General features: G+C 35.6%; 1 protein-coding gene across 1 annotated transcript in view; it reads right to left on the bottom strand.

Moving 5' to 3' along the window:
* klf6b (Kruppel like factor 6b) overlaps nt 1-25039 on the bottom strand; it is a 48183-nt gene that overhangs the window by 2695 nt on the left and 20449 nt on the right. The window contains exons 2-3 of the mRNA XM_039676300.2: nt 3302-3725; nt 1580-2036 (exon numbers count right to left, since the gene is read on the bottom strand). Coding sequence (XP_039532234.2) covers nt 1580-2036; nt 3302-3403 — 559 coding nt within the window. The 5' untranslated portion in view covers nt 3404-3725. The remainder of the gene's footprint in view (nt 1-1579; nt 2037-3301; nt 3726-25039) is intronic.

Genomic DNA, 25039 nt, shown 5'->3' with positions numbered 1-25039 from the left:
AGTCTGGAGAAGCGTCACTGAAGTCATGAAAATTCAAAGTATGTGTTCTTTCAAGTGCTATAGTCGTTCTTTTAGTTATTTACATTAATAAAAAAAAAATGGGTCCGTTAAGTGAAAGGTTCTTTGGGGAACAAAAACTTGTTCTTCTATGGCATCGTTGTGAAAAAAACGCCTTTTAGAACTGTTATTTTTAAAGATGTATTACACATTGTTGTGGTGTCACAGATTCTTTGAGGGTTTTATTTTTAGGCTTTTGTCAATGTGTATTTAGAGGACATTTAAAAAACCAACAAAGGACAGAACGAAAAGCACATACTTAACCACAAGCCCACGTCTACATGGTGTTCTTTGATCTGGGTTTCTTTATGATCTTTATTAGTTTTTAGTGAAGTCAGTCAACTTTGCAAACATTATTTAAGATTGCATTCAAGAAGAACAGTGTGGATTCAGTGATGTAATCTATGTTCCTAGAGTGCATGACAGAATCATTAAGAACGAGCATTCTAAGAATGTAGGGAGTGTCACCAAACCACATTTACACACTACATTCGGCTCCAGACGGGGAGGTCTGTGTACTAAATATTCAAAAAATGAACATTATGCAATGGCAGCGCCACATGGGAATTCACGCATACTGCACATATTGTTCGAAATTTTAGTAAACTGTTTAAACCTTCAGACAGAATATTAGAAACTTTTGCATGCGTATTTCTTGTTGTGTATCATACTTGATGACATCAGGCTTTTTAAGGTTCAAAAGCATCATTAAGTGAGAATGTGAAGCTCAGAATTGAACATAAATATGCAATTTGGTGCAGCTGCTGATATTTATATGGCCAAAAAGTAAGATTAAATTAACTTGTAATGTAAAACAATGAGATCTCAATAACTGTATAGCAGACTACTAACATTAAATGCATATAAATATCTCCATATATTATGATCAAAGCTCTGTAGTTGTAGTCAGTTTTATTGTGGGGCAAAACATGATGTAATGCAATACAATGATTAAGAGATATAAATAAATGTTCCTCAAAAACCTGATGTGTCATATTTGATACTCAACTCATATTTTAACATGATTTCTCTAGGATAGGATGTATTGATAATCTAGTATACCAAGGTTGCTTCAGTCCAGTTAATAAGTGTTAATATTGAAATATTAATTACAATATAAAAGTTATTCTTACATTTGCTTTATAAAAAAAAAATCACAGAGGGTGTGAACTGATGGTGGAGATTTTTCAAATTATACTAAAACTTAATACTTTTTATTTGCCAAAGTATACATGACAGAAGGCACGTAGCAGTTTGTGTGCAACAGGATTTTCAGCAAAGTTGTGATCATGCATGGGTGTATCATTTCATTTGTGTATTAAAATATGATACAGTAGGCTTTATGTAAAAATTGTAATTTAAAAAGCATTTAAAAAATGCTTTGTATGGCAGATTTATTGGAGTGACATTCGGCACGATCCGAATGAGAGAAGTTTTGTTTCCCAAAGCTGAGAAAACTGTTGTGACAACAGTGAGTCAAAATACAGGTAGGATTATAGACCCTCTCATAGAAACTGCTTACCGGTGTGTGTCCGTTGATGCGCTTTCAGGTGAGAGCTCTTGGTGTACACCTTCCTGCAACCGTTGAAGTAACATCGATGAGCTCTCTTTCGTCCTTCGGATAACCCCTCACCTTTGACCTTTTCCCCTCTCGCCTCTTCTTTAACCTCCATAAGAGCGAGGGAGGGCGAGGAGGGTGGCGTCGGGGGTGTGTGTGTGGTGACATGCTGCTGACCCAGAGGGTGTGTGAGCACATCAGGAGAGCCAATGATCTTCTCACAGCTGCCGACTGACGAATGGGAAACAGTAGATGTCCCGTCCTGGATGGGGCCGGAGGCTTCTGGAGGGGACGTGCTCACTTCAGTCCCACAGCACCGCAGAAACTGGTTCCACAGATCGTCACACTCACGCACTGATCTCAGATCAGCTGCAGAGACGTAGGGCTCGTTCTGCAGATAGCGCTCAAGCTCAAGACAAGTCTATAAGAGAGAAAAGGGCAAACAGTGACACAAACGCCAACAGGAATTAACCCTAACCCCAAACATTCTAAATTCTAAAATGAAACGGAAAATTCATTTTTTCAGCTTCATGTCATTAAAACATGCATGAGGAACACTAAATGTGAGGTTTAGCAGAATTTCAGAGGTGCTCTTTTCTATACTAAAAAGAGTATAAAAGCTCTAAAAATGACAAAGTTACCATAAGTAGTCCAGTCAAATGTATTCAATTTCTGTTCATTCCTCATATGATCTCAGAGAAGAATGCCTCTGAGATTCAGCAAATCTGAATATCTGGTCTGTAATTACATGAGAATGAGTAAATGTTGACAGGATTTTATTTTTGGCATGCCACATTAAGTTTAAGTTTCACTTAAACTTAAGACATAACTTAGACATAACTTAAAGTTTCACTTTAAGATATGTCTGTATGCAAACTACATGAAAGTAAATCAACCTACCTTGAGAGACCTTCACTAGAGTAAAAATTATGACAACTAGCCTCTTATGTGGGTAATATGTGGGTTTATATCAAAGTTATTTACAGTTCAACAGTTTAGGGTCAGTAAGATTTCATTCAAAAAAAGAATAAAAAAGAAATTGTATTAAATTGATCGGTAAAGACATTTAAGATACAAAGAAAATCCATTACAAATAAACACTGTTCTTTTTAACTTTACATTCAACAATTTATTTTTTAAATAAATTAAATTTCACGATTTCCACAAAAATATGAAGCAGCACAACTGTTTTCAACATTTATAGAGCAGCAAATCAGCATTTAAAATGATTTCTGAAGGATCATGTGACTGAAGACTGGAGTAATAAATTTACCATCGTAATAAATTAATAAATTACATTTTAATATGTATTAAAATAGAACTGTTATTGTAAATTGTAATAATATTTCATGATACTAATATTTATTTAAATAAATGCAGCCATAATAAGAGCATAAGAGACAAATAAAAAATTAATAAATAAACTTTTGAACATCTTTCAAAATATACTCACACTGTAGAACGAGAACATCTTCTTTTATACTGGTAAAAAGAAAAGTCATTTGATTTGACTGCTAAATTAAAATCACATATCAAAGTCGGATAGATATTTATTATTTTCATTTAGTTACGATATAAGCGTAGGAAATGTTATATACAAAAAAATTCTGATATTATATCGCTTCTCTCCTTTTATCCTCCTATGTTTGATCAGAGTATTCGAAAAAATAAAACAGGTTGTACTACCTGTTGCCAGTACTCCTCCAAAGATGGCAGTGCGGACAGGTATCCCGTGTCAAGGACACTCTGCAGCTCCTGGAAAATACTGCACATGGGAATCACATCCATATCCCTCCCACGCGCAGATCTGTCAAACCCAGCTGGGAATCCTGGAAAAGGCGCTTTCCCGCCGTGTCTTCATGCGCGGAGGGAAGGCAACAGCTTGTTTCTCTTTAGAGGACGCTCGCTCGGCTGCACACTTTGCAAAGTTGCAAACTTCCCATTTCAAAACATGAGAAACACGTTGAGCTTCGTCACCAGCAGCGAGCGGGCCAATCAGAGACTCCTGCTAGTGCCGCGCCCACAGTTTCGACTCCGCCCACTGGGTGTGTCATTGGTTATCGGTGTGTCTCTCTGGGTGATGATTGGTGGGTTGAAGTTGGCGCTATTTCTGGGGAGGTATATAAACGTACTTTTTTCATTTGAGGAAGTAATATTTGTGGTAGGCATTTCAACACTTACAGCTTTCATATTTAAACTGGTGCAACTTTTTTTATGTTAACTAAATTTAATAAGAGCTACCTTTCTTCTTTTATTCCTGATCCGTACAAGAAGGTTGAAAGCAGACGTTTTGGAAGGCTGAGACTTATATGCAAAAGTATTATTAAATTATCGTGCAAGTTGTTCATAGGACATGGCTGCTTATGATCTGAAATAATGCTAGATCCTCTAGAGCTGTTTTGAGCATAGAAAATGCACTATCCAAACTTAAATGGTTGTAATTCAAGAATGATAGGCTACTTTATTGTATTACAGAATACTGTATTACAAAGTATTTGGAATACTCTTTTTATAGGAGACATTGCTGACGTGAAAGCACTTACTGTAAAGCAAATGTAGGTTACTATACATTTTTATTTTATACAAAAAAATAATAATAATTCTCTCACATCAAAGCCATGTGTCTAACCAAGTTGTGTCCCAAATTTGAAGTTCGATTTGAGGCGTAATACCAAAAATAACCACAGGGAGATACCCACCATTTAATATTTTTTGATGCCTTACATGTACTGTTTCCATGGTAACACAATCTTCAATTTCAAAACCATTTTCACAGCATGGATTTAGAGTGTTTAAAGGGTTAGTTCACCCCAAAAAATGAAAATTAAGTCATTAATTACTCACCCCATGCTGTACCAACCCAGTAAGACCTTTGTTCGTCTTCGGAACACAAATAAAGATATTTTTGATTAAATTTGAGAGGTGGATCACTGCTACATAGGCTGCCTAAGGGATTGAAACTTGACGGCCCAGAAAGTCAATGAAGAAAATGTTTAAATATTCCATGTGACAACAGTGGCTCAACAATAAGCTTATCAGGCGACGAGACTACTTTTTGTGCGAAAAAACAAACATAAATAACGACTTTATTCGACTATTCCTTTAGTTCCTTTTAGGCCTGAGACGAGAGTTCAAGAGATTTCCACGACGCATGCGCGAGAAATGAACTGAAGTAGTTGAAGGAGATCGCAATTCTCGCGCATGCGTCGTGGAAATTTCTTGGTGAGAACAGGCCTTAACAGTGTAACTGTCATGATCCCAGTCTGTGTTCCCAAGTCTTTTGTGGGGACTGAGGACTTTTGTTATTTCCTGTTTAGTGCCATGTTGTAGTTTTTCATGATGATTAGTCTACCCAGGTGTGTCTTGTTAGTTGTTCCCATGACAATTAACCCCTCCCCCTTGTTGTCTTGTTTTCCTTTGTGTATGTATACCCAATGTTTCTCTCTTTTTTTGTCTAGTGTTGTTTGTTGTAGCATCTTCTCAGTCATGTACCTGGATTTGTCTTGCTCCAGGTATTTCAGTCCTGTTTTAAATGTTTACTGCCCTTGGATCCAACATGTCTTGTCTGTAGCATCCACATTACAGTTACATTAGTTAATGTTCATCATCAGAGCTACTACAGCAGGGAACTAGACAATCTGAATAACAAGTGTAATAGAGGGCATTTGAAGGTGAGATCAGAATCAGTTTGTGATCCTTGCTATTGTGCTTTGCACATCCATAAAAGCCTTGAATTAGAGGATTACTGAAAGCAAATAACTGGAAGCACGTACACAAAACTGAACCCATATATTTTTTACCTCATAAAACCACCGAGGCATGTCAGTCTGTTTACAATCATCATTTTCCTCCTTATCAAAGCTCTTTGAATGGATAATGTACATTTACACACACACGCACCAACATGCAGAAACACACAGGGAAGGGAGAGCACTGGTGACTCATATTTTCTGTGATAACGCTCTCTCTAACACACACACACACACACGCTTTCAGAGATATAATCTTTTGCAACATAATTCAGAATAACAGAGAGTGTTTTATGGTAAATCATGACTACTAATGGGAAGACATCCACAATCGCAAATAAGTAGACATACCCACAACACAATAAATGCACTATATCTGCCTAATAAAACACATTATAGGCTATTAAAGCATCTGAGGCGTTTCCATGGATTCTAAAAATATGATGTCATGGATAGGTGCCGCAATGACACGTGCCGTTACACTGTTTAAAATTGCTGATTTCTCTGGATTTAAACATTGTTGGAAACATTTGGGATAATGTAAGTAGCCTAAATAAATTATATTAAATAAAATATATAACACCGTCTAGTGATTTTCCGAAATTTTAATGCAAAAATCGTACATTTAGTGTCTTTAAAGAGAAGCCTCCTCAGAAACTTTGGGAAATGTAGTTTTATTCATATGCTAATTTCCCATGATCCCTCATACCAAGCCTGACAGAACACACTGCTAATAAGATGGAATTTAAGGGAAGTAAAAATAAGACATGCAAGACTACACAAGTTTGAATGCTCAGCCAAGGTGTGTGTGTGCCTGAACGTGGGAGCATATTGTTCTGTTACGAGACTGTCATCCGTGATTGGGAAATGTGCCTTACAAAGGATTGCCATTGTAAAATTGATGACATGAATTTTGCAACATTATTGTATCTGATGTAATTGAGCTGGTATGTATTTATTCTCTATTTGTGTAGTTCTGTTCCTATAAGGCGGGGTTCAGCGGATTTGGGATGTGTCTCTTTGTTGTGTAGTCTGAGGGATTACGTAAGTGTCAAGTGTGTGTGTGTGTGTGACAGCTCTGTTCCAGCTTGCTAATGTAATTCTATTTTTACATGCAGAAACCAGGACACACATACCTGCACAGTGTACACATATACCTGTAATCTTATTAAGTCTCAATCTGAAAGATACATTTATTAAGCAATAGTGGAAGTAAACAATCATTCAAAGGGAGAAAGAGGGAGAGGGTCAAAGCAAATTGGAAAGTAACTGCATCACTGATCTTCACAGGTTCCTTGTGCCCATATGTGTCATACTTGGATGACAGTCGCACTAAATTAAACATGCAATGCCGTAATGTTGGAACACGACTGATTGAAATCTGACACTGTTTGCTTTCTTTTATTTATTGTGGGCAGCAGACAAACGTACACAAAATGTACACATACACTACCGGTCAAAAGTTTTAGATCGGTAAGATTTTTAATGTTTTTAAAAGAAGTCTCGTCTGCTCCCCAAGGCTGCATTTATATGATTAAAAAAATACAAAAAAAAATAATAATAATATTGTGAAATATTATTACAATTTAAAACGTCTGTTTTCTTTGTGAATATATAGTAAAGTGTAATTTATTCCTGTGATCAAAGCTGAATTTTCATCATCATTACTCCAGTCTTCAGTGTCACATGATCCTTCAGAAATCATTCTAATAGGATGATTTGCTGCTCAAGAAACATGTATGATTATTATCAATGTTCTGTTTTTTACATTTTAATTTCAGGATTCTTTGATGAATAGAAAGTTCAAAAGGACAGCTTTTATCTGAAATGGAAAGCTTTTGTAACATTAAACCCTACCCTTCAAAAAGTTTTGGGGTCAGTAAGAATTTTTATTTTATTTTTTTATTTTTTGGGAAAAATAAGAAATGAATACTTCTATTCATCAAGGATGAGTTACATCAGAGACTATTTATATAATAGGCCTTAAAGGACTTTGGTTACATTGATCAAAAGTTACAATAAAGACATTTATAATGTTAGAAAAGATTCTATTTTGAATAAATGCTGTTCTTTGAACTTTCTATTCATTGAAAAAAAAAAATGTGTTCGAAAAAAAAAACTGTTTTCAACGTTGAAAGTAATAATGAATGTTTTTTGAGCATAAAATCATCATATTAGAGTGATTTCTGAAGGATCATGTGACACTGAAGACTGTAATGATGAAAATTCAGCTTTTTTCAGAGGAAGAAATGACATTTTAATATATATTAAAATAGAAAACAATAATTTTAAATTGTCATAATATTTCACAATATTACTGTTTTTTTTTTTTAAATGCAGCCTTGGTGAGCAGAAAAGACTTCTTATAAAAACATTAAATGATCTAAAACTTTTGACCGGTAGTGTACATGAAATATATCATTGAAAATCTCTAAAACAACAGAGGCAAGACATAAATAGGCGAACAGACTGAACAATATACAGAATGAACGATGAGCAATAGAATGATAGATTGAAAAATAGACAGAATGACAGATAGAAAGCAAACAGTCTTTCAATGAGTCTAACAGAAGTGTGAGAATACATCCATCATGGACACTGAGTACAAATCTGCATAATTTTCACATTACGCAATAACCTTGAGTGCTTGGATACATCCTTGAATCAACCATGTTGCACACACACACACACACACACACACACACACTTGATCAGACTTGTCTAAAGGGGCGTTTTTGTTCTTAGAAACGGATTCCTTTTTTGTAGCAACTGCTTTGTTTTGCTTGTAATTTGTCTGTTCCTAGAAGTAGATTAAGCATACTGTACATTCCTAAAGCTTGAGACATTCCCTCATTCTGTTATTATTCTAGACTTCTTTAGGACATCCACAGTAATAATAAATGTGGTTCCAGTCTGGGCTCGACCTCAACACCATGTTGTTGTTTTATGAGATCCTTCATGATATGCTTGGTGCTTTGATATTCTGTCATCCAATTCAAGCGTTCTGCCTTTTAGACTCGTTTCATTTTCTCGGAAACCTAAACCATTACCAAGAATCCCCTCGACCCACATGCTGTTGTGACAATGACGATGCTCTCCGTTAACATCCTGAAATTCGTAGAATATGTGCCATATCTGCATCACTTTGTACAATTAACCTGCGCTGACTCGTTCACAGGCCTGGGATATACACATGAAAGTGCTGATGGGTGCACTCACTGTCCCACACACACTGTGTTTCACAGATTTGTCTGTCTATCTATCCATCCATCTATCTATTTGTGTTATGGCAGATTGTATAAAAAAATGGTCTTCTTTTAAAATGATTTATAGAATTGTCCCTGCGGTACATTAGGCCAGAACACTATCATGTTGATATCTGCCCTATGAAATTTGATATTTCAGCAGTGTGTTTGTCGAGTAATCAGAAAGCTCAGTAACAGAGAGAGGACAGCATGTTTTAGCTCAGACACACATTACTCTATTGGAATCAAGATGGGCTATTATGCAGCCTGTGTGTGTGTGTGTTTGAGAGAGACAATTAATCACAAGGGAGTATCCTCACTATAATCCATAAGACACACACTCTTGGCTATGCCTGACAGAGATATGTAATATTTATATTTGTAAATCTGCTACTGACAGCAAGGAGACCCGCCCTGTACACATACTGTATGCACACACACACACACACACACACACACATTTACTTTTTTACTTCAAAATTTCATTACACTTAATTCAGTGTCTCTTGCTGTTTCTTTGTGAAATTAACTAGCAAGCTCTGAGAGAAAATTGAGTTTCAGATATTCTGAGTGACTTTTTTTCAGTCACCAACAAAATGAGAAACTAAAGCTCTAACATAACTATGTATGTCTTTTTTCACTCTCAATATGTGAATAAATGTCTTTAATTAGTAATGTAATTTAATTATATAATTTGTGCATTTATTATTATTTTAATTATTGACCCCCCCCCCTTTCTGGACTATTGTTCATATATGAATTAATAATTAAAATGTAATATATAAATATATGTAATTATAAATATGAATTTATAATTTGTTATTTGTTATTTTTGCAACCAGTACTAGGCTACAACTAATAATACAAAAATGTCATATTCTTATGTTTCTATACCTTGTTTATTAATATTAATATTAATTCATGCTTTTCTCTCTCAGTCCTTTAAAAGAACGTTTCAAAATCAATGTGGGTCGCTATGTCTTACTATTGAAGAATTGCATGCATTTCTAGAGGATTTTCAGGGGTCTATTTCAGAGAAACTGGCGCCCTCTAGTGGGCCAAAGTCTTCAAAGCTTCACATTTTTTAAGCATGACCCTGTAGTGGCTGGAGATTTAGAACTAATATTTAGCCAAAATCAACTAAGTGGAAAATCAGGAAAGTGGTTTTAAAATATTTTATACTAACTTCTAACATTAAAGGACTTTCACTTTTCAAAAAACTTCTGCTGATAATTTACTCATCCCCATGTCATGCAAGATGTCCATGTCGTTCTTTCTTCAGTCGAAAAGAAATTACGGTTTTTGATGAAAACATTCCAGGATTTTCTCCATATAATGCACTTCAATGGGAACCAAACGGTTCAAGGTCCAAGACGGTTTCAGTGCAAACTGTTCAAAGGGCTTTAAACGATTCCAGATGATGAATAAGGGTCTTATCTAGCGAAACGATCGCTCATTAAAAAAAAAAAACGAAGTTTAAGTTTTATAAGCTCAAATGGTCGCCTTGCTCTGTAGTGTGATGCACGTTTGTGAGTCAGCTTTTCGAACTCGTTCATCAAAATGAACAAATCTTTTTCTGAGTCAATAGGCTTTATGCGGAACGTCACGTGACCAAACCGGAAAACAGGTCTCATCACATCGGCTTGTCAGAGAAAGTGTTAACAGCCATAAGAACTGACTACGATATCTATGGATTTTTAAGGTAATCAGCTAACCTACCTAGTTCACTTTGTTATTGGCGTTTTATTCCATTTAAATATCTAAACGTTACTGTGAAGAAGAAAAAATGTAAAACGTTTAAATATCAATCTGCATATGTGAGGGATATTGGTTATGCTAATCTTTGCTCGCTCCTTTTAAGTTATCTTGAGTAAAACCGCAAAAAATTTCATGAAGCACATACAAAAGACCTGGACCGGAAGCGATGCGACCTGTTCAACAGAATGCGGAAGAAAGTTGTGTATAGAGCCTATTCGTTGTTTATGACAAGCATAGATATGTATATAAAGGCTAGATGTGTTACGGCGGAGTTTCCATCGTCATCACCGGCGGCCATCTGGTCACAAATACTCTTATCTCGTTGAAATCTTGACGGATTTACAAACGGTTTGGTTTCTTACAAACGTTATTAACGTGGCTATAATTATCTGGATGATTATTTATTTATACACTTTTTATTCATAAGTATGCAGTGTCATAACTACATCTCTGACGTTTATAACAAAACAAATCGTTTGAAAATCGGTAGAAAATTGAGCAAGTTATGGTCATTTAAATAGTACATGTACCATTAACACATGTTACGAGTGAGCGAGCTGCCTGTGACAAGATGGCCGCCAGGTGCAGACGTCGACCTCCATTGGCCAGCAGCGTGGACGACATATCTAGCCTTTATATAGATATCTATGATGACAAGGGGGTAATCCATCGACCGGAAGTTTAAGTCACGCGGGAGCTGCCATCTTGCAGCAGAACTTCACTTGCGTTAGCATTTCCATTGACTCCCATTCATTTTGGCTTCACTTTGACAGCGAACAACTTTACATCTGATGCGTTTGAAGACTCTATATATTTGTAAGAATATATTTTCTATGACCTCAAACTCCAATTTACAACTTGTACAATACAAAACCATTCACAGGATTCACTACACCCAAAGCAAACTATTCATAATGGGAATAACCGACACAGACATCTGCCCTCACTGCACTTTGGGGTGTCCCGATACATATTTATATGCCACTTGGTCCTGTCAACCTGTCAATTCCCTATGGACATCAGTCACAAAGACACTCTCTACCATTTTGGACTGTAGTAGAGTCCCTCTCTCCCCCACACTTTGTCTTCTGGTAGACACCACTTCTATTCCCATTCCACAGAAATTTAAAAATCCATTACTTGTCTCCCTAACCATTGCTAAGAAAATAGTCTTTCAAAACTGGAAATCTAGAGTCTTGCAATATAAATCACTGGATTCACCTAATCTCAGATTACATCCTTACAGAAGAGCTCACAGCTCAAAAACAAAAAAACATCAGCCTTCAAAGACACTTGGACCCCCTTCATTACCTTTCTTCAAACTCTGTGCGCAATAACTGTGCCATTTACACTCCTTACAACATTGACACTCAACATCTGAACCCCCCCTTTTCCTCAGATCATCACGCTGATACATACAACCCCCTTCTCCCTACCTCTCTCCTTTTACTCTCTCTCTCTCTCTCTGTTATCTCGCACTCATACTCGCACACACACTTACTCACACTATTCACCACCTATCCTTTCAGTAGATTTTCCCAACCGACTTGGTAAAACTGTCTTTTTTTTTTGTCCTGTTCGGTAGCGTCTACCTATATCGTCTGTATATGTCCGTCCTCCTCCCTGCCAACCTACATCCAGTCTAATTATGTCATTCAAAGCATTATGTGTTGATGTGGGATTATCTGAAGTAATCACTGTTTGTACGGAGTACATAATATGTAATAAAAAAATAAAAATTAAAAAAAAAATTAAAAAAAGAAGACTATTTGTCCATTATTTATTTCTAAAGAAACACAGCAATGTATAAAATGCTCCATTACCTTGTAGCTTATGTTATGGCCCCGTAGAAGCAGTTTTTTGTAAAAGTAGGCTAACGATTGCATCATAACCAAGCGACTCTCTGTCGTACAGTAGAGAGATTACCGTATGGACAGGATGAGAAGCTTGCGGGCAATCGGGGTAACATGGTGGCAAAATGACAAAATAATTAATCCGAATAGCAAAAGTTTCTCCTGCTCCTAGCTCATGGACAGCTCCTACTCACACTCTCTGCCTCTGCAAGTTTCGGAAGGCAATGATTCAGATTTCTCATGCCACAGCCAATAGGAGACAGACGGGTTTGCCAGACATCTACGTTGTCAAGCTCTGTTTGAGTCTGCGCGTCAGGGACGGAAGTGCTAAAAAAAAAAATCGCCAAAAACGGGCTTCACTTGTCTCAATGGAGTTCCAATGAGATGGCTCTGTCCACTTCTTATACTGTCTAAGGTTTATGAACCAAATGACTTTGAAAAAAGATTTTTTCATTTTGATGAACGAGTTCGAACAGGAGAGTCACAACAAACGTGCGTCACAGAACAGAGCAAGGTGAGCATTTGAGCTTATTAAACTTAAACTTTGTTATTTATTTATTAAATGAGCGATTGTTTCGCCTGATAAAACCCTTATTCATAGTCTGGAAATGTTTAAAGCCCTTTGAACAGTTTGCACTGAAACTGTCTTTTGGACCTTGAACCGTTTGGTTCCCATTGAAGTCCATTATATGGAGAAAATCCTGGAATGTTTTCATCAAAAACCTTAATTTCTTTTCGCCTGAAGAAAGAAAGACATGGACATCTTGGATGACATGGGGGTGGGTAAATTATCAGCAAAAGTTTTTTGAAAAGTGATCTACTCCTTTAAGATCAGAGGAACCTACACTTATCTTCTAAAAAACAACTGTCCACTCTAATGTATCATGTATTATCATGTATCAAAATTCTACCCGAGCCTGGCTTCTCCCCTACAGTCTATGTTTCTCCCAAGTTTTTGCCACTTTACTTTGGCTCACTTAGCTAGGAAACGTAATATTCAGCAGTATTTGACTGTACTGATATTATTGGATGAGAACTGAATTGAATCAACACTGAACTGACTTCAGCTGAATAATGACACTATTGTCTTTTTTTAGAATTGAAAATCTGAGAATTGTAAAGCTGCTTTGATACTATTTGCAATGTATAACGCTCTAAATAAAAATAAGACTTGACTTGATTACACTTATTATTGGGAATCTAAAACTTCAAAATATGAGTACTTGACATAAGTTTAAGTGAAAGCTTAAGGCAATTTTTTGAATATATATTAGGGCTGTGCAAAAATTAATTGCGATTAATCGCATCCAAAATAAAAGTCTGTGTTTACATAATATATTTGTGTGTGCTGTATATAATTATTTTGTATATATAAATACACACACATGCATGTATATATTTAAGAAAATGTGTTATTCATATATAAAATATTTATATTTATATAATATAGATTATGTATTTATAAATGTATACAGAATTTAAGCGCAAATAATTCTTAAATATATACATGCATGCATAGGTATTTATATATACAAAATAATTATATACAGCGCACACAAATATATTATGTAAACACAGACTTTTATTTTGGATGCGATTAATCGCAATTAACTTTTGCACAGCCCTAATATATATATATATATATATATTTAAAGACCCAAATAAAAACTAAATAGATTATCTTGTTCATCTTCTTTGCAATGTTAAAATAACATACCTGTCATGTTCTTCACAACACTGCAATCTCATTGGCTGATCCGTGACAGATCTGTCCAATCACATCATTGCCACACCCACCTCAGCCTCTATAAAAGTGTAGTTGGCTAGTATAGTTTTACACACAGCAGCTGAATGAGAACTGGACGGGCTGAGACACAAAAACTACTGAGGAATCTAGAACAAATATAGGTATGTTGTTTACAGAGTTTATTTAGAACTTATGCTCTAAAAGATTTTTTATAATAGATTTTATTATATGATTTGCAATTTATATTACAAAGAAACTCAACATGCTACTTTATAGACTTTCTCTGTTCTGAAAATATGAAAACCTGAAAAAATCTGCATTAATCTGACAATGAAAACCTTTATAGTTATATTTTATAGTTATATAGTAGGCCTATAGTAATTATAATAGATTTTGCAATGCAATGCAATTTTTTTTTTGCTGCAGAGACAATCTCAGATTATATGGTCACTTTTCACGAGAGATTTGGAACAGTAAAATGTGGACAAATGAAATGTCATAAATGCTGCATTGTTTCTTGTGTTGACTTATAACAATTATATTGACAACAATAAAATGTACGCCTGCGAATGCAAGATAAAGACTGAACGTTTTAAATGCATTCAATATATTTCTACAACAAAACAAAATGCAATTCTCGTTTCAGTGGAGTTTTTAAATTAAGAAAATCGGCAGTTATCATAGTTTCCATGACAAATTTTTTTGTGAATCTTGACCACATTTCATAATTGTTGCTGAATACACTTCTATACATTTCTATTTCTCAGATTTCAGTCTTCAAAACTTTGACAATGGGAAATGGTGAATCTGGTGAAGTTAGGGAACGCAGAAGAGCTAACAATGCTGAGCAGCAACGCACCAGAGCTGAAAATGAAAAATCGAGTTTGGAGGCACAACTTCAAAGACTAAAACAAGAAAGTGAATTAGAACGATTGAGAGAGGAGAAAAGAATAGCAGAGGAGCGCAACAAAAGTGAAGCAGAAAGACGGGCACTCCAGGAACAATATGATAGAATAGAAAATGAGAGAAACATGGAGAGATTGAAAGAAGAAGAGAAGAAGAGAATCGACAAGGATAACCGATGTAAAGAAGAAGAAGAAAGGAAAAGAATTCACATAGAGAAGCTAAATGCACAAAAAGATGAAAGTAAAAAGATCTGAAGGCTATGGGTTTATTACAGTTATTCATACTACCAATACTTGCAGTTGCTTGCACAGCAACACACCTACAGTAGCCTACACCACAATTGGCCAAATAGTTAATTTTCTGGCCCTAACCACATTTTGTTAAATAAATACAAACTCCACATTTCAAAATGCTAAACACCTTTTTTCTATGCTAACTCTATCAACTCAATTGTATCATTCTGTCAAAACTCTACCACTGGTTTTCTATCCAGCTTGAACATATATTAAATCATTGCAGAACAACTGTCAAAATAATAACAATTGATGGCATCATGAAAAATTCATTATTTGTCATTTTTAAGTTCTACCTGTAGACATTATGAAATCCATTGTTTTTTATAATTCAGTTTCCTTTTACTGTAAACCATTCTATATTTTTGGTTGAGTGTTGAATGTGTTCAATCTAAAAGTAAATGAGTAATTACTTTATAAAGTGTGCAGTAAAAAAAAAAAGAAAGAAAAAAGAAGGGCAGCCACTGTTCAAATGGGTCTCGTATACAGAACTCCCCGAGTTTACTGAAATGAAAACATGAAATTGCTGCCATTTGGTTACTATGGACCAATATTATTAATATATTTTTTTCAGTCCTTTTCAGCTGATGCAGAAGTAGAGGTTTTAAAATATATTTAAGGTTTGGAACATTGGGTCTTCATTTCGGTCATGCTGTATTTAAGCATTTGTAAATATGACCAGAATGATCCATAAGTTTGGTATTGGGTATATTCTAAGTATTTTAGAAACGTGTTGTATTGTGTTGTGCTGTATTGTGTGAAAACATCTCTTATTTACTGCCTGCAAACATGACTGTGCATATTTTTTAAAAACAATGCTTAGCCTTCTTAGCTTTTATGACATGCATAATCAAATTTTGTTTTTCCTTTAATTCCTTTTCAAAATAATTTCCTTAAATTGACACTTCCTATGACTTTAGGGATTGATCATAAAACATACATAAATCCTAAAAAAGTAGTCATGTTTTATTATAAATTTTGTGAATGCAATTTATTCATTCTATAACTTCTTTTACCTCAAGCAACCATGGTAAAAATATTTTGTACAATATATTATAAAATATTCAACAATATTATTGATCTGTCTGCATTGGCAGAATTACATAAGAAATGAACTGAGCTGGACGATGATTTCACTGTTTTCTCCAGATCTATCTGTTTAGATAAATGAACTAATAATTTTCTTGAACTGGTGTTTGGGAATGCAGACACAGGAAAGAAAGATGGAAGGTTAACAGGAAGTTTGTTAACAACAAATGGAGAGGATGATGGTAGTGCTGAATTACAAATTCATAAAATGTTAACATAAATCTATAGGTTCCAAATACAGTAGTATATAAACTGAGAAAGTTCTGCACATTGTGATTTACATTTTGAGGCATAAATGATGATATTCAAAGAAGATTAATTCAAGAAATCCAGGTGTCTGAACTGAAGGTAAGGCAGGGCGATATGGTAAAAAGTAATCTCAATAATTTTTTCCCATATTAATCGATAACAATATATATTTAGATATATAAATTGTTAATGCTGCCAAGGTGCTCAAGGTGTCTTTATTAGTATATAGCCTACCCGAGGGTAAATTTTTTGTGCAGACAGAAGATTCAGCAATCCATACATAAAGAATAAAATAAAATAAAAAATGTAAAACATCAAAACAAACAATAAACAGAGCATTATAAAATATCCAAAGCATAAAAACTTCTAAAGATCATGGCAGTGTTTCTACACCCAGTGTTAATTTTTTTTTTTTTTTTTTTTTGAGAAATGCTAATGGTCTTGTGCACTTCAATAATGTATGCTAAAAGTGGTACCGTCAGAACCGGAGATCGGCTGAATGGATTCAAAAACAGTAAAACTCAACAGTTTTGTTTTTTATAAAATAAGTCTATTTCCAAAGAAAAGTGGAGTATCCCTTTAAGTGAAAAAAATACTGAACATGTCCTTTAAAGATGGAGTCCCTTTCTATTGCCAACACAATATTTGAGAAGCTTCTTCGTTCTACTTGGGAGGTTGAGGGTTATGAGCTGTTACCGCGTTTGCGAAATTTGTAAACTTCAGGTTTGTTTTACCATACTTGATTGATCCTAATGCATACACACTCATAAATCATAAAACACAGTAGTCACTCGTTTGGTGGGCAAATTTTGGAGGGATGTGCTGTTCTTTCAGTGTTTTTAGACATTGTTTGAGTGGATGGTTGAAGAGTGCCTCACAAGTCAACCTGTAAAAATGTGAATTTGGCAAAGCGACAGTGACTTGGGTAAGGAGGTGGAATAGGTTGTATGTCCAGTAAGTATGTCCTCTCTGAACTAAAGTTTCAGCTATTGAAGGTTTTTCTTTTCCATCGACCAAAAAGGATCTTATGTGGGGTTTTTTGTGGGTTTGAGTTGGTTACTATAGAAGCTTTTGTTTCCACTGTTGTTTCTCCATTTACTGATATGTTGAAAGGCTCTATTAAGTTTGAGACATCTGTCAGAGGGCTTTTGATAACATAAAATTGTTACTGGCGACAGCTCCAGTCTTCATGGCACCCACGTTTGATCAGCCTTTTAAAAATCATGTTTTGTTACAACCAGATAAAGATAGAATGGACCATCCAGTATGTTACTTGTCTCGAAAATGTAACAGTACATCAAATAAATTATTCCGTTATCAAGAAAGAAGCTTTGGGTATGTTTTGGGCGCTCAAGCATTTTGATGTTTATGTTGGAGGAGGCGTAGAGGTGTTGGTAGGCCTACACAATCCTCTAACTTTTAGTCCTAGTCAACATTAGATGCAGTTGGTTTTATTTGTACAACCTTATAACTTGAATATTCAACAAATCAGAGAGGTTGATAACATTATGCCTGATGCATTATCTTGTACTTTTAATGTGGTCGAGTAATGGTTGATTTCTATGCCTATATGCTGTCTACCATTTTTCTCTATCTCCTTAAACTGCTTTCAGGATCCGGATTGCTGGGGATGGAGATGATGGGTAGGTGTGGTGAAGGGGTTAGTGGGGTGAGTTAGTTTTCTCAATCATAGGTCCAGTTCTTTACTTTGTTGTACTTTACAATACTTGTACTTCATATGATTCATGTCTCTGTATGCAGTCTGCTAAAGCTGAGTGGAAATTTACTGGGAAATAACTACACTGAACATAGGCTGATAAGAAGTACTACAACTTGTTTTTCAGAAACTGCACATCCTTAAAAACTGTCTATTTGTAGAAGCACAACGCATTCTCACCCCAAGGCGTCACCTTTGACCATGCTTCAATATTTGACGTTTTAGGCACCCTTTAGCGTCACTTACATGACGCGATCCTACGGCATCATCTAACTGACGCTAAAGGAAAGCGTCAGTTAGAGGACGCGGTTAGGTTTAGGTATGGGGTGGGGGTAGGGTACACGCGATCCTAGGGCGTCATCTAACTGACGCTAAAGGGCGCCTAAAGCGTCAGATATTGAAGCATGTCCAAATGCTTCCCAAGGCGTCAGTTAGGTGACGCCTTGGGGGTGAGAATGGGCTGAGAAGCAAGACTTGACAGCTAAGAGCAGGACAGACATTTTAACCACTTTCAGTACAATATGGTGTGTGCGTATCTAAGAAGACCACGCACTAGGCGTATGGAAACTTATGAGTAACGATATTTAATTTGAAATATCAATTGAATTGAATGTTGCGAAATTGCAATGTATTTCAACATCGTTTGGAACAAAATTCTTATTCATATTAATTAATTTACATGTTCTATTTCCTACACTAGTTTTAACATATCATTTAAGAACATATTTTAACAGTTTATATGTTGCAATATTAAAATGAAAATGTAATACAGAAATGATTCAATATGTTTAACATGTTCAAGCTTTCATCATATGTCCTGCAATGAATGAAGCAAAATTCAATGTGGAATTGAAAATGCCCCGTCAATCATTGCACCGATCCTGACCCCTCAGAATGGGGTCACCCAATCTGTCTTCAAAGTTTCACTTTTGTTCCTAACCATCAAGTCTAGCTTCTCCAAAAGATAGTTTCAGTATGTGCAGCGGTTTCAAAAAAAAAAAAGTGTTGTAACTTTTTTTTTTTCAAGCTGTTCTGTTGACAAAGGAACTTTCCAGCATTCCTTGCTCGGTGTAAGGGAGAAATAATTTGTTTTGATGAAAAAAAGAATGTGTGAGTTCTGTACCTGCATCAGCAAAGTTCACATTCACTATTTATGCGAACAATTATTGGAACATCGACATATTGCTTAAACATATGTTCATGTTAGGTTAAGAAAAAAGCAGGGTAAATTTAAACGTATAATCAAAGTCCATCCTTTTTACATTTTTGTTCCACAGAAACGTACCTATATTATGCTCAAGGCATGCAGCAAGTAGCTGTAAACAAGCAAAAAACAAAACAAAAAAAAAACGCATTTGCATGGGAAATCTTTTTTAATCGACAATAAAACCTGACCCACAGCTACAACTGTACACTACATTAAGTTGTTACATGTATTAAAGCCTTAACACCAGTTCACCTGTTAATAAAGCATTATGATTAAAACTTATACTGTTATTTAACCCGTTGTCAGCAACTGACAGTTGCAGAAAAGGTAGTTTTCCTAAATGTAAAAGACAAACGAAAAAGAGAGAGAGGAATTTGATCGGACCTCGGACTCAAACTTCTGTAACTAAAATCAAAGCTACAGTACTGCCTCGAAAGCAGTTCACTTTGCTACAGAACCGCCTTACCTCAACTGAAAACTGCTGCATTTCACATGCATCAACATACACAAAAGATAATAAAATTGTACCATTTTATGCATACTGTATATGATTAAAGGGGACATATCACGCTAAATCCAATTTTTTAGCCCTTAAATGCATTTTGTTGTGTATTTAGAGTGTTTATGAGTACAGACAAGATGAAATTTTTCTCTTCAGGTGCTTCGTTTACAATCTGTTTTGGTCATATTTTGCAACCTGTTCAGATTTTTCTGTTCTCTATGACGTATTTTGAACAATTATGTCACAGTATTTGCAGCGGAACTGACAAATAAGGACATTGACTACCGGCCCAACACTTCGAGCAATCCGCAATTATTATTTCTCGGTCCGATTTTGTAGTCCAAGCTCAATTATGCAGAAGTTACGAGAGGGCAAAATGTTCGGTTGTTGGATGTAGTGAGTGACCTGAAGCACTTCAAGGATTCCCACTTCAACAACCTCCGCCAGTATACAGAAGGGTTTGCCGATCGACTTTGTCTGAATGAGAGGTAAATTCCTTCTATCTTTGGAGACGACGAACAGAGCATTTCGATAAGCTGTAAATATCATTAATAAAAATAAAGTACTTTACTTTCTTAAAACATGTGGTGGTCATGGTTTAGAAGTACCTTTGTCTTTCTTTGTTTTTGTTTTGTTTCTGAGCCTGCAGCATGATGCTCGACAACTGGACGTTTTCGCTGATTTGAAACATCTAGACTCTAATGCAGAACTGGCAATACCAGCTCAAGGTAGGCCCACCAGCAAACCCGTACAGACTCAAGGCGGTGAATGCCAAATGAAATCAACTTCACCAGGGATAAACTGTAACATTGAACATGACCAAATTATAATTAAAGCTAAACCCCGAAACCCAGTTTTTAAAAAACATAAGGTAACAAAAATTTTTCAGACATTAAGTCAGGCTAAAATGATCTGGGATCCATGCTGTAAACCTAAAGGGCTACTTGGTGGACACCTAAATATCAGAAGCATGATCCCTAAACGTGAACAGTTAGAGCATCTATTAATTCAATCAAATATTTCCTTTTTGGGACTAACAGAAACGTGGCTAACCTCTTCCTCACCGGAGGCAGCAATAACAATACCTGGATACAATGTTTTTAGAAAGGATAGAGGTCAGGGGAAGGGAGGGGGGGTTGTATTATATGTTAAGGATACCCTTACATGCAGTAAGATTGAATGGTCTGGTGACATCAACCTCGAGTGTGTGGGAGTAGACATTATACTTTCTGCAGAAATGACTTTTACAGTTATATGTATGTATCGTAAACCATCAGCTAAAATAGATTTTTATAGTAATCTTAAAACCCTGATTAATCTTACGAATGTGAAAAAAGAACTAATCTTAATAGGTGATTTTAATATTAACTGGGATAATAAGAAAGAAAGAAAAAACCTCAAACAGATAACTGATTATTTCAATTTAGAACAATTAATTAAAACGCCAACTTGAGTAACTAACCATTCCAAAACAAGAATAGATCTAATTTTTACAAACAGACCTGAAAGAATCGCTAAAACCTACAACTTTCTAACCGGTCTGTCTGATCATAATGGGATTTTCTTCTCACGAAAATTAATCAAAGCAAGATTTCGTAGCTCCAATAGTCTAAATAATTCTTTATATCATGACATTATTCCCAAAAGTCAACATTCAAATCTGGACGTAGCCCTAAACGAGCAGGATTGGGCCGCTTTTGTCTCATGTGAAAATGTTATAGATAATAGTGTCATGTTCCATAATAAGATCAAAATGGTTATGGCATTATTTATTAGAAAGGTGAGGCACAGAAAATCGAATGATAATGATATACCATGGCTTAATAATGATTGTAGGTTGCGAATGAAGGAAAGAGATCAGTTACTTAAAAGGGCAAATAAAACTGGCCTCACCTCAGATAGACAACTATTTACATCAGCAAGAAATAAAGTTATACATACAATGCGGAAGGCCAAAATGAATTTTTTTATGAATATTATTGACAGTGCAAAAGGGAATGGGAAAAAAATCTGGCAAAGTATTAATAAACTAACTGGTAAACATGATAAACAAGACAATATAATCGAACTTAAAATTAATAATGTATTAGTGAAAGATCCACTCATCCTAGCATCTGAGTTAAATTTGTTTTTTAAGAACTCTGTTCAGGAAATATCTCAATTATTTATCCCATCTGAAAATGTTTCTTCTCCTATCGACTATGCACAGCCTATATTTAGGATAGGAGAAATTACAGAACCAGATGTGGCTTCCATCATTGATGAACTAAACAGTTCCAAAGCTAAGGATGAGTTTGGATTGGACACAAATTTCATCAAATTGCACAAAGAGTCCCTAGTATGTCCTATTACACATATGATAAATCTATCCATTAAAAATTCTGTTGTTCCACCAGAGTGGAAGATGGCCACAATTACACCAATCTTCAAATCTGGTAGCAGAACAGACATCAATAATTATAGACCAATCAGTATTTTGCCTGTCATATCCAAAATTATTGAAAAATGGATTGTAAAACAATTAGTAAAGCATCTAAATACCTGTGGCTCTCCTTTGCATCCCATGCAATTTGGCTTCCGTGCCCATCATTCTACCGAAACAGCTGTAACTGTATTTATCGAAAAGGTCAAACATTCATTAGATACCCATCCTGTTGTTGGTGCTGTCTTTTTGGACTTGAAAAGGGCATTTGATACCGTCAATCATCAAGTGCTCTTATCTAGATTGACAAACTTCAATTTTTCCAAACAAGCCATCAGCTGGATGAGTTCCTACTTAACCAACAGAACGCACTGTGTTTCTGTTAACAATATTAAATCTCCTCACCTTGAGTGTACAGTAGGAGTTCCTCAAGGCTCTGTACTTGCACCAATTTTATTTTCTCTATACATTAACGACCTCCCTACAGTATGCCAAAACACAAATATTTTAATGTATGCAGACGATGCAGTACTCTTTACACATGCAAAAACTGCCCAAGACGCCTCTCAGGCGCTTACATCTGCACTGACTTGTGTACAGGAGTGGCTTACAAAATCATGTCTACTATTAAATCCCCAAAAAACTGTCTGTATAATGTTTTCTAAGCGGCAGACTGGTATGACACGTTCAAATATATTTTTACAACAAGAAGAAATACAGCTAGTAAATGAATTTAAGTATCTTGGCGTTGTTTTAGATCCCACACTGTCTTTTAAAAATCATGTAAAGTGTCTATCGAAAAGTGTTAAATTTAATCTTGCAAACTTCAAATACATCAGACCATCACTATCTTGTAAAGCAGCCAGAATGTTTCTTCATTCTATGATTTTCTCGCACATTGAATATTGTTTTGTAAATTGGTCACTCACAAATGCCACAACGCTTAAACCAATTGAGTCACTTTTTAAAAGAGCTTTAAAAAAAAAATATTTGACAGAAAACAGTTTTCACATCACCACTGCTTAATATTACAGAAATATAACCTACTAAGTTTTGAAAATTTTCTAAAGCTTAAATATGCCTGTGCTGTTTATAAGATCTTGCACGGACTTGCCCCACCCCCTCTGAGCGAATATATTACACTAAAAAAACAGGGAGAGGGAAGAAGTGTCACCAGGGCTTCCATCAGGGGTGATTGTGTGGTGCCGTACAGGCGTACTACATTTGGACAATATGTGCTGTCAATTAAGGGGTCAGAGATTTGGAACAAATTACCACTTGTCATTAGAGAATGTCCGACATTTCCCAGATTTAAGAATCAACTTAAACAATGGCTAAAGATGCATCAAAATTGTGACCATTAAACAATTTTCCTTTCTTTGTTTTTTTTTTTTTTTTTTTCCTCTCTTCTTTAAAATCGAGGTATATGAATAAAGAACACTGTAGTATCGTGTAAGCATTTGTATGTATATTAAACCAGATTTAGTATTTATTGTAACTCCAGCATGTATACATAGAATAGCACTTTACTGTATATGTGTAATTTGTCTGAAAACAGTGGTGTCTTTTGTAATTGTAACTGATTTTTAAGGTGTTCTTTAAACCGTGTAGTATTCTATTTAAACTTGAATGTTAGTCTTGTTATGTGTTGTTTTGTGATGACCTGACGGGGGACTGCAGATGGAAAGTAGCCCTGGGGCTAATTCTGGCATATTTACATTACTGAAATGTTTATCAATATGCATTGTCCCTTTTAAATAAATAAATAAATAAAAATAAATTTTGAAGTAACGTTACACGTCTGCAGTATTATTGTTCTTGAGTTTCATCAATGGTCATTTAGCTGCTGTGTTTCTGATGCTTTTCTAAACGTATCATATTATGGTAAGGGAACGGTCATAAATGCCATTAACCCCAGTGACAGGTAGGTTTAGGGATGGGGTTGAGGTAAGTCATATATTTATATATACAGTAATAACGTTAAGTCAACGGCGTTCATAAACACGCTGAAAAGCGATAATGCGTCTTGATAGCACGCCAAAAATGGAAATACGAATTGGCGTGTCATACACACGCTACTTCATGAGATTAGTCTGGGAAAATTACTGTTTTTCTATTTCTTAGCCAATGAGAATCATTCAACGTGTAAGCAATGACGTAGTTTAGACCTTGGAAATGGTATAACTGCTGTGTTACTATGGTATAATCTTTGTAACTGTAAGAAGGCGGCCCATGAACTCCAGTGAGAGTCTTGAAGCTGACTTCTGCTGATGAAATCCTGACCCCTTAGAAGGGGGGTCACCAATCCTAATATGGATTGCAAAAGTACTCGAAGTGTTCAAAGTTTCACTTTTGTTCCTAACCGCAGACTGATCTCATGAAGTAGCGCGTGTATGACACGCCAATTCGTATTTCCATTTTTGGCGTGCTATCAACACGCATAAGCGCTTTTTAGCGTGTTTATGAATGCCGTTGACTATTACTATTATTACTGTATATATAAATATATGACTTACCTCTACCCCATCCCTAAACCTACCCGTCACTGGGGTTAATGGCATTTATGACTGTTCCCTTACCATCCTAGGAAAGAAAAAGATAGCTCCCCAGATGTAGATGTACATATTGCTTCTTTTCGCTCGGACATTTGACGGCGTGTACAGACACGCGGAATCATGCGGACGTTA

The sequence above is a fragment of the Pimephales promelas genome, chromosome 5, assembly GCF_988280905.1.
Source record: "Pimephales promelas chromosome 5, fPimPro1.hap1.1, whole genome shotgun sequence".
NCBI lineage: Eukaryota > Metazoa > Chordata > Actinopteri > Cypriniformes > Leuciscidae > Pimephales > Pimephales promelas.
The sequence above is the reverse complement of the archived record's forward strand: the minus strand, read 5'-3'. Positions and strand labels throughout refer to the sequence as shown.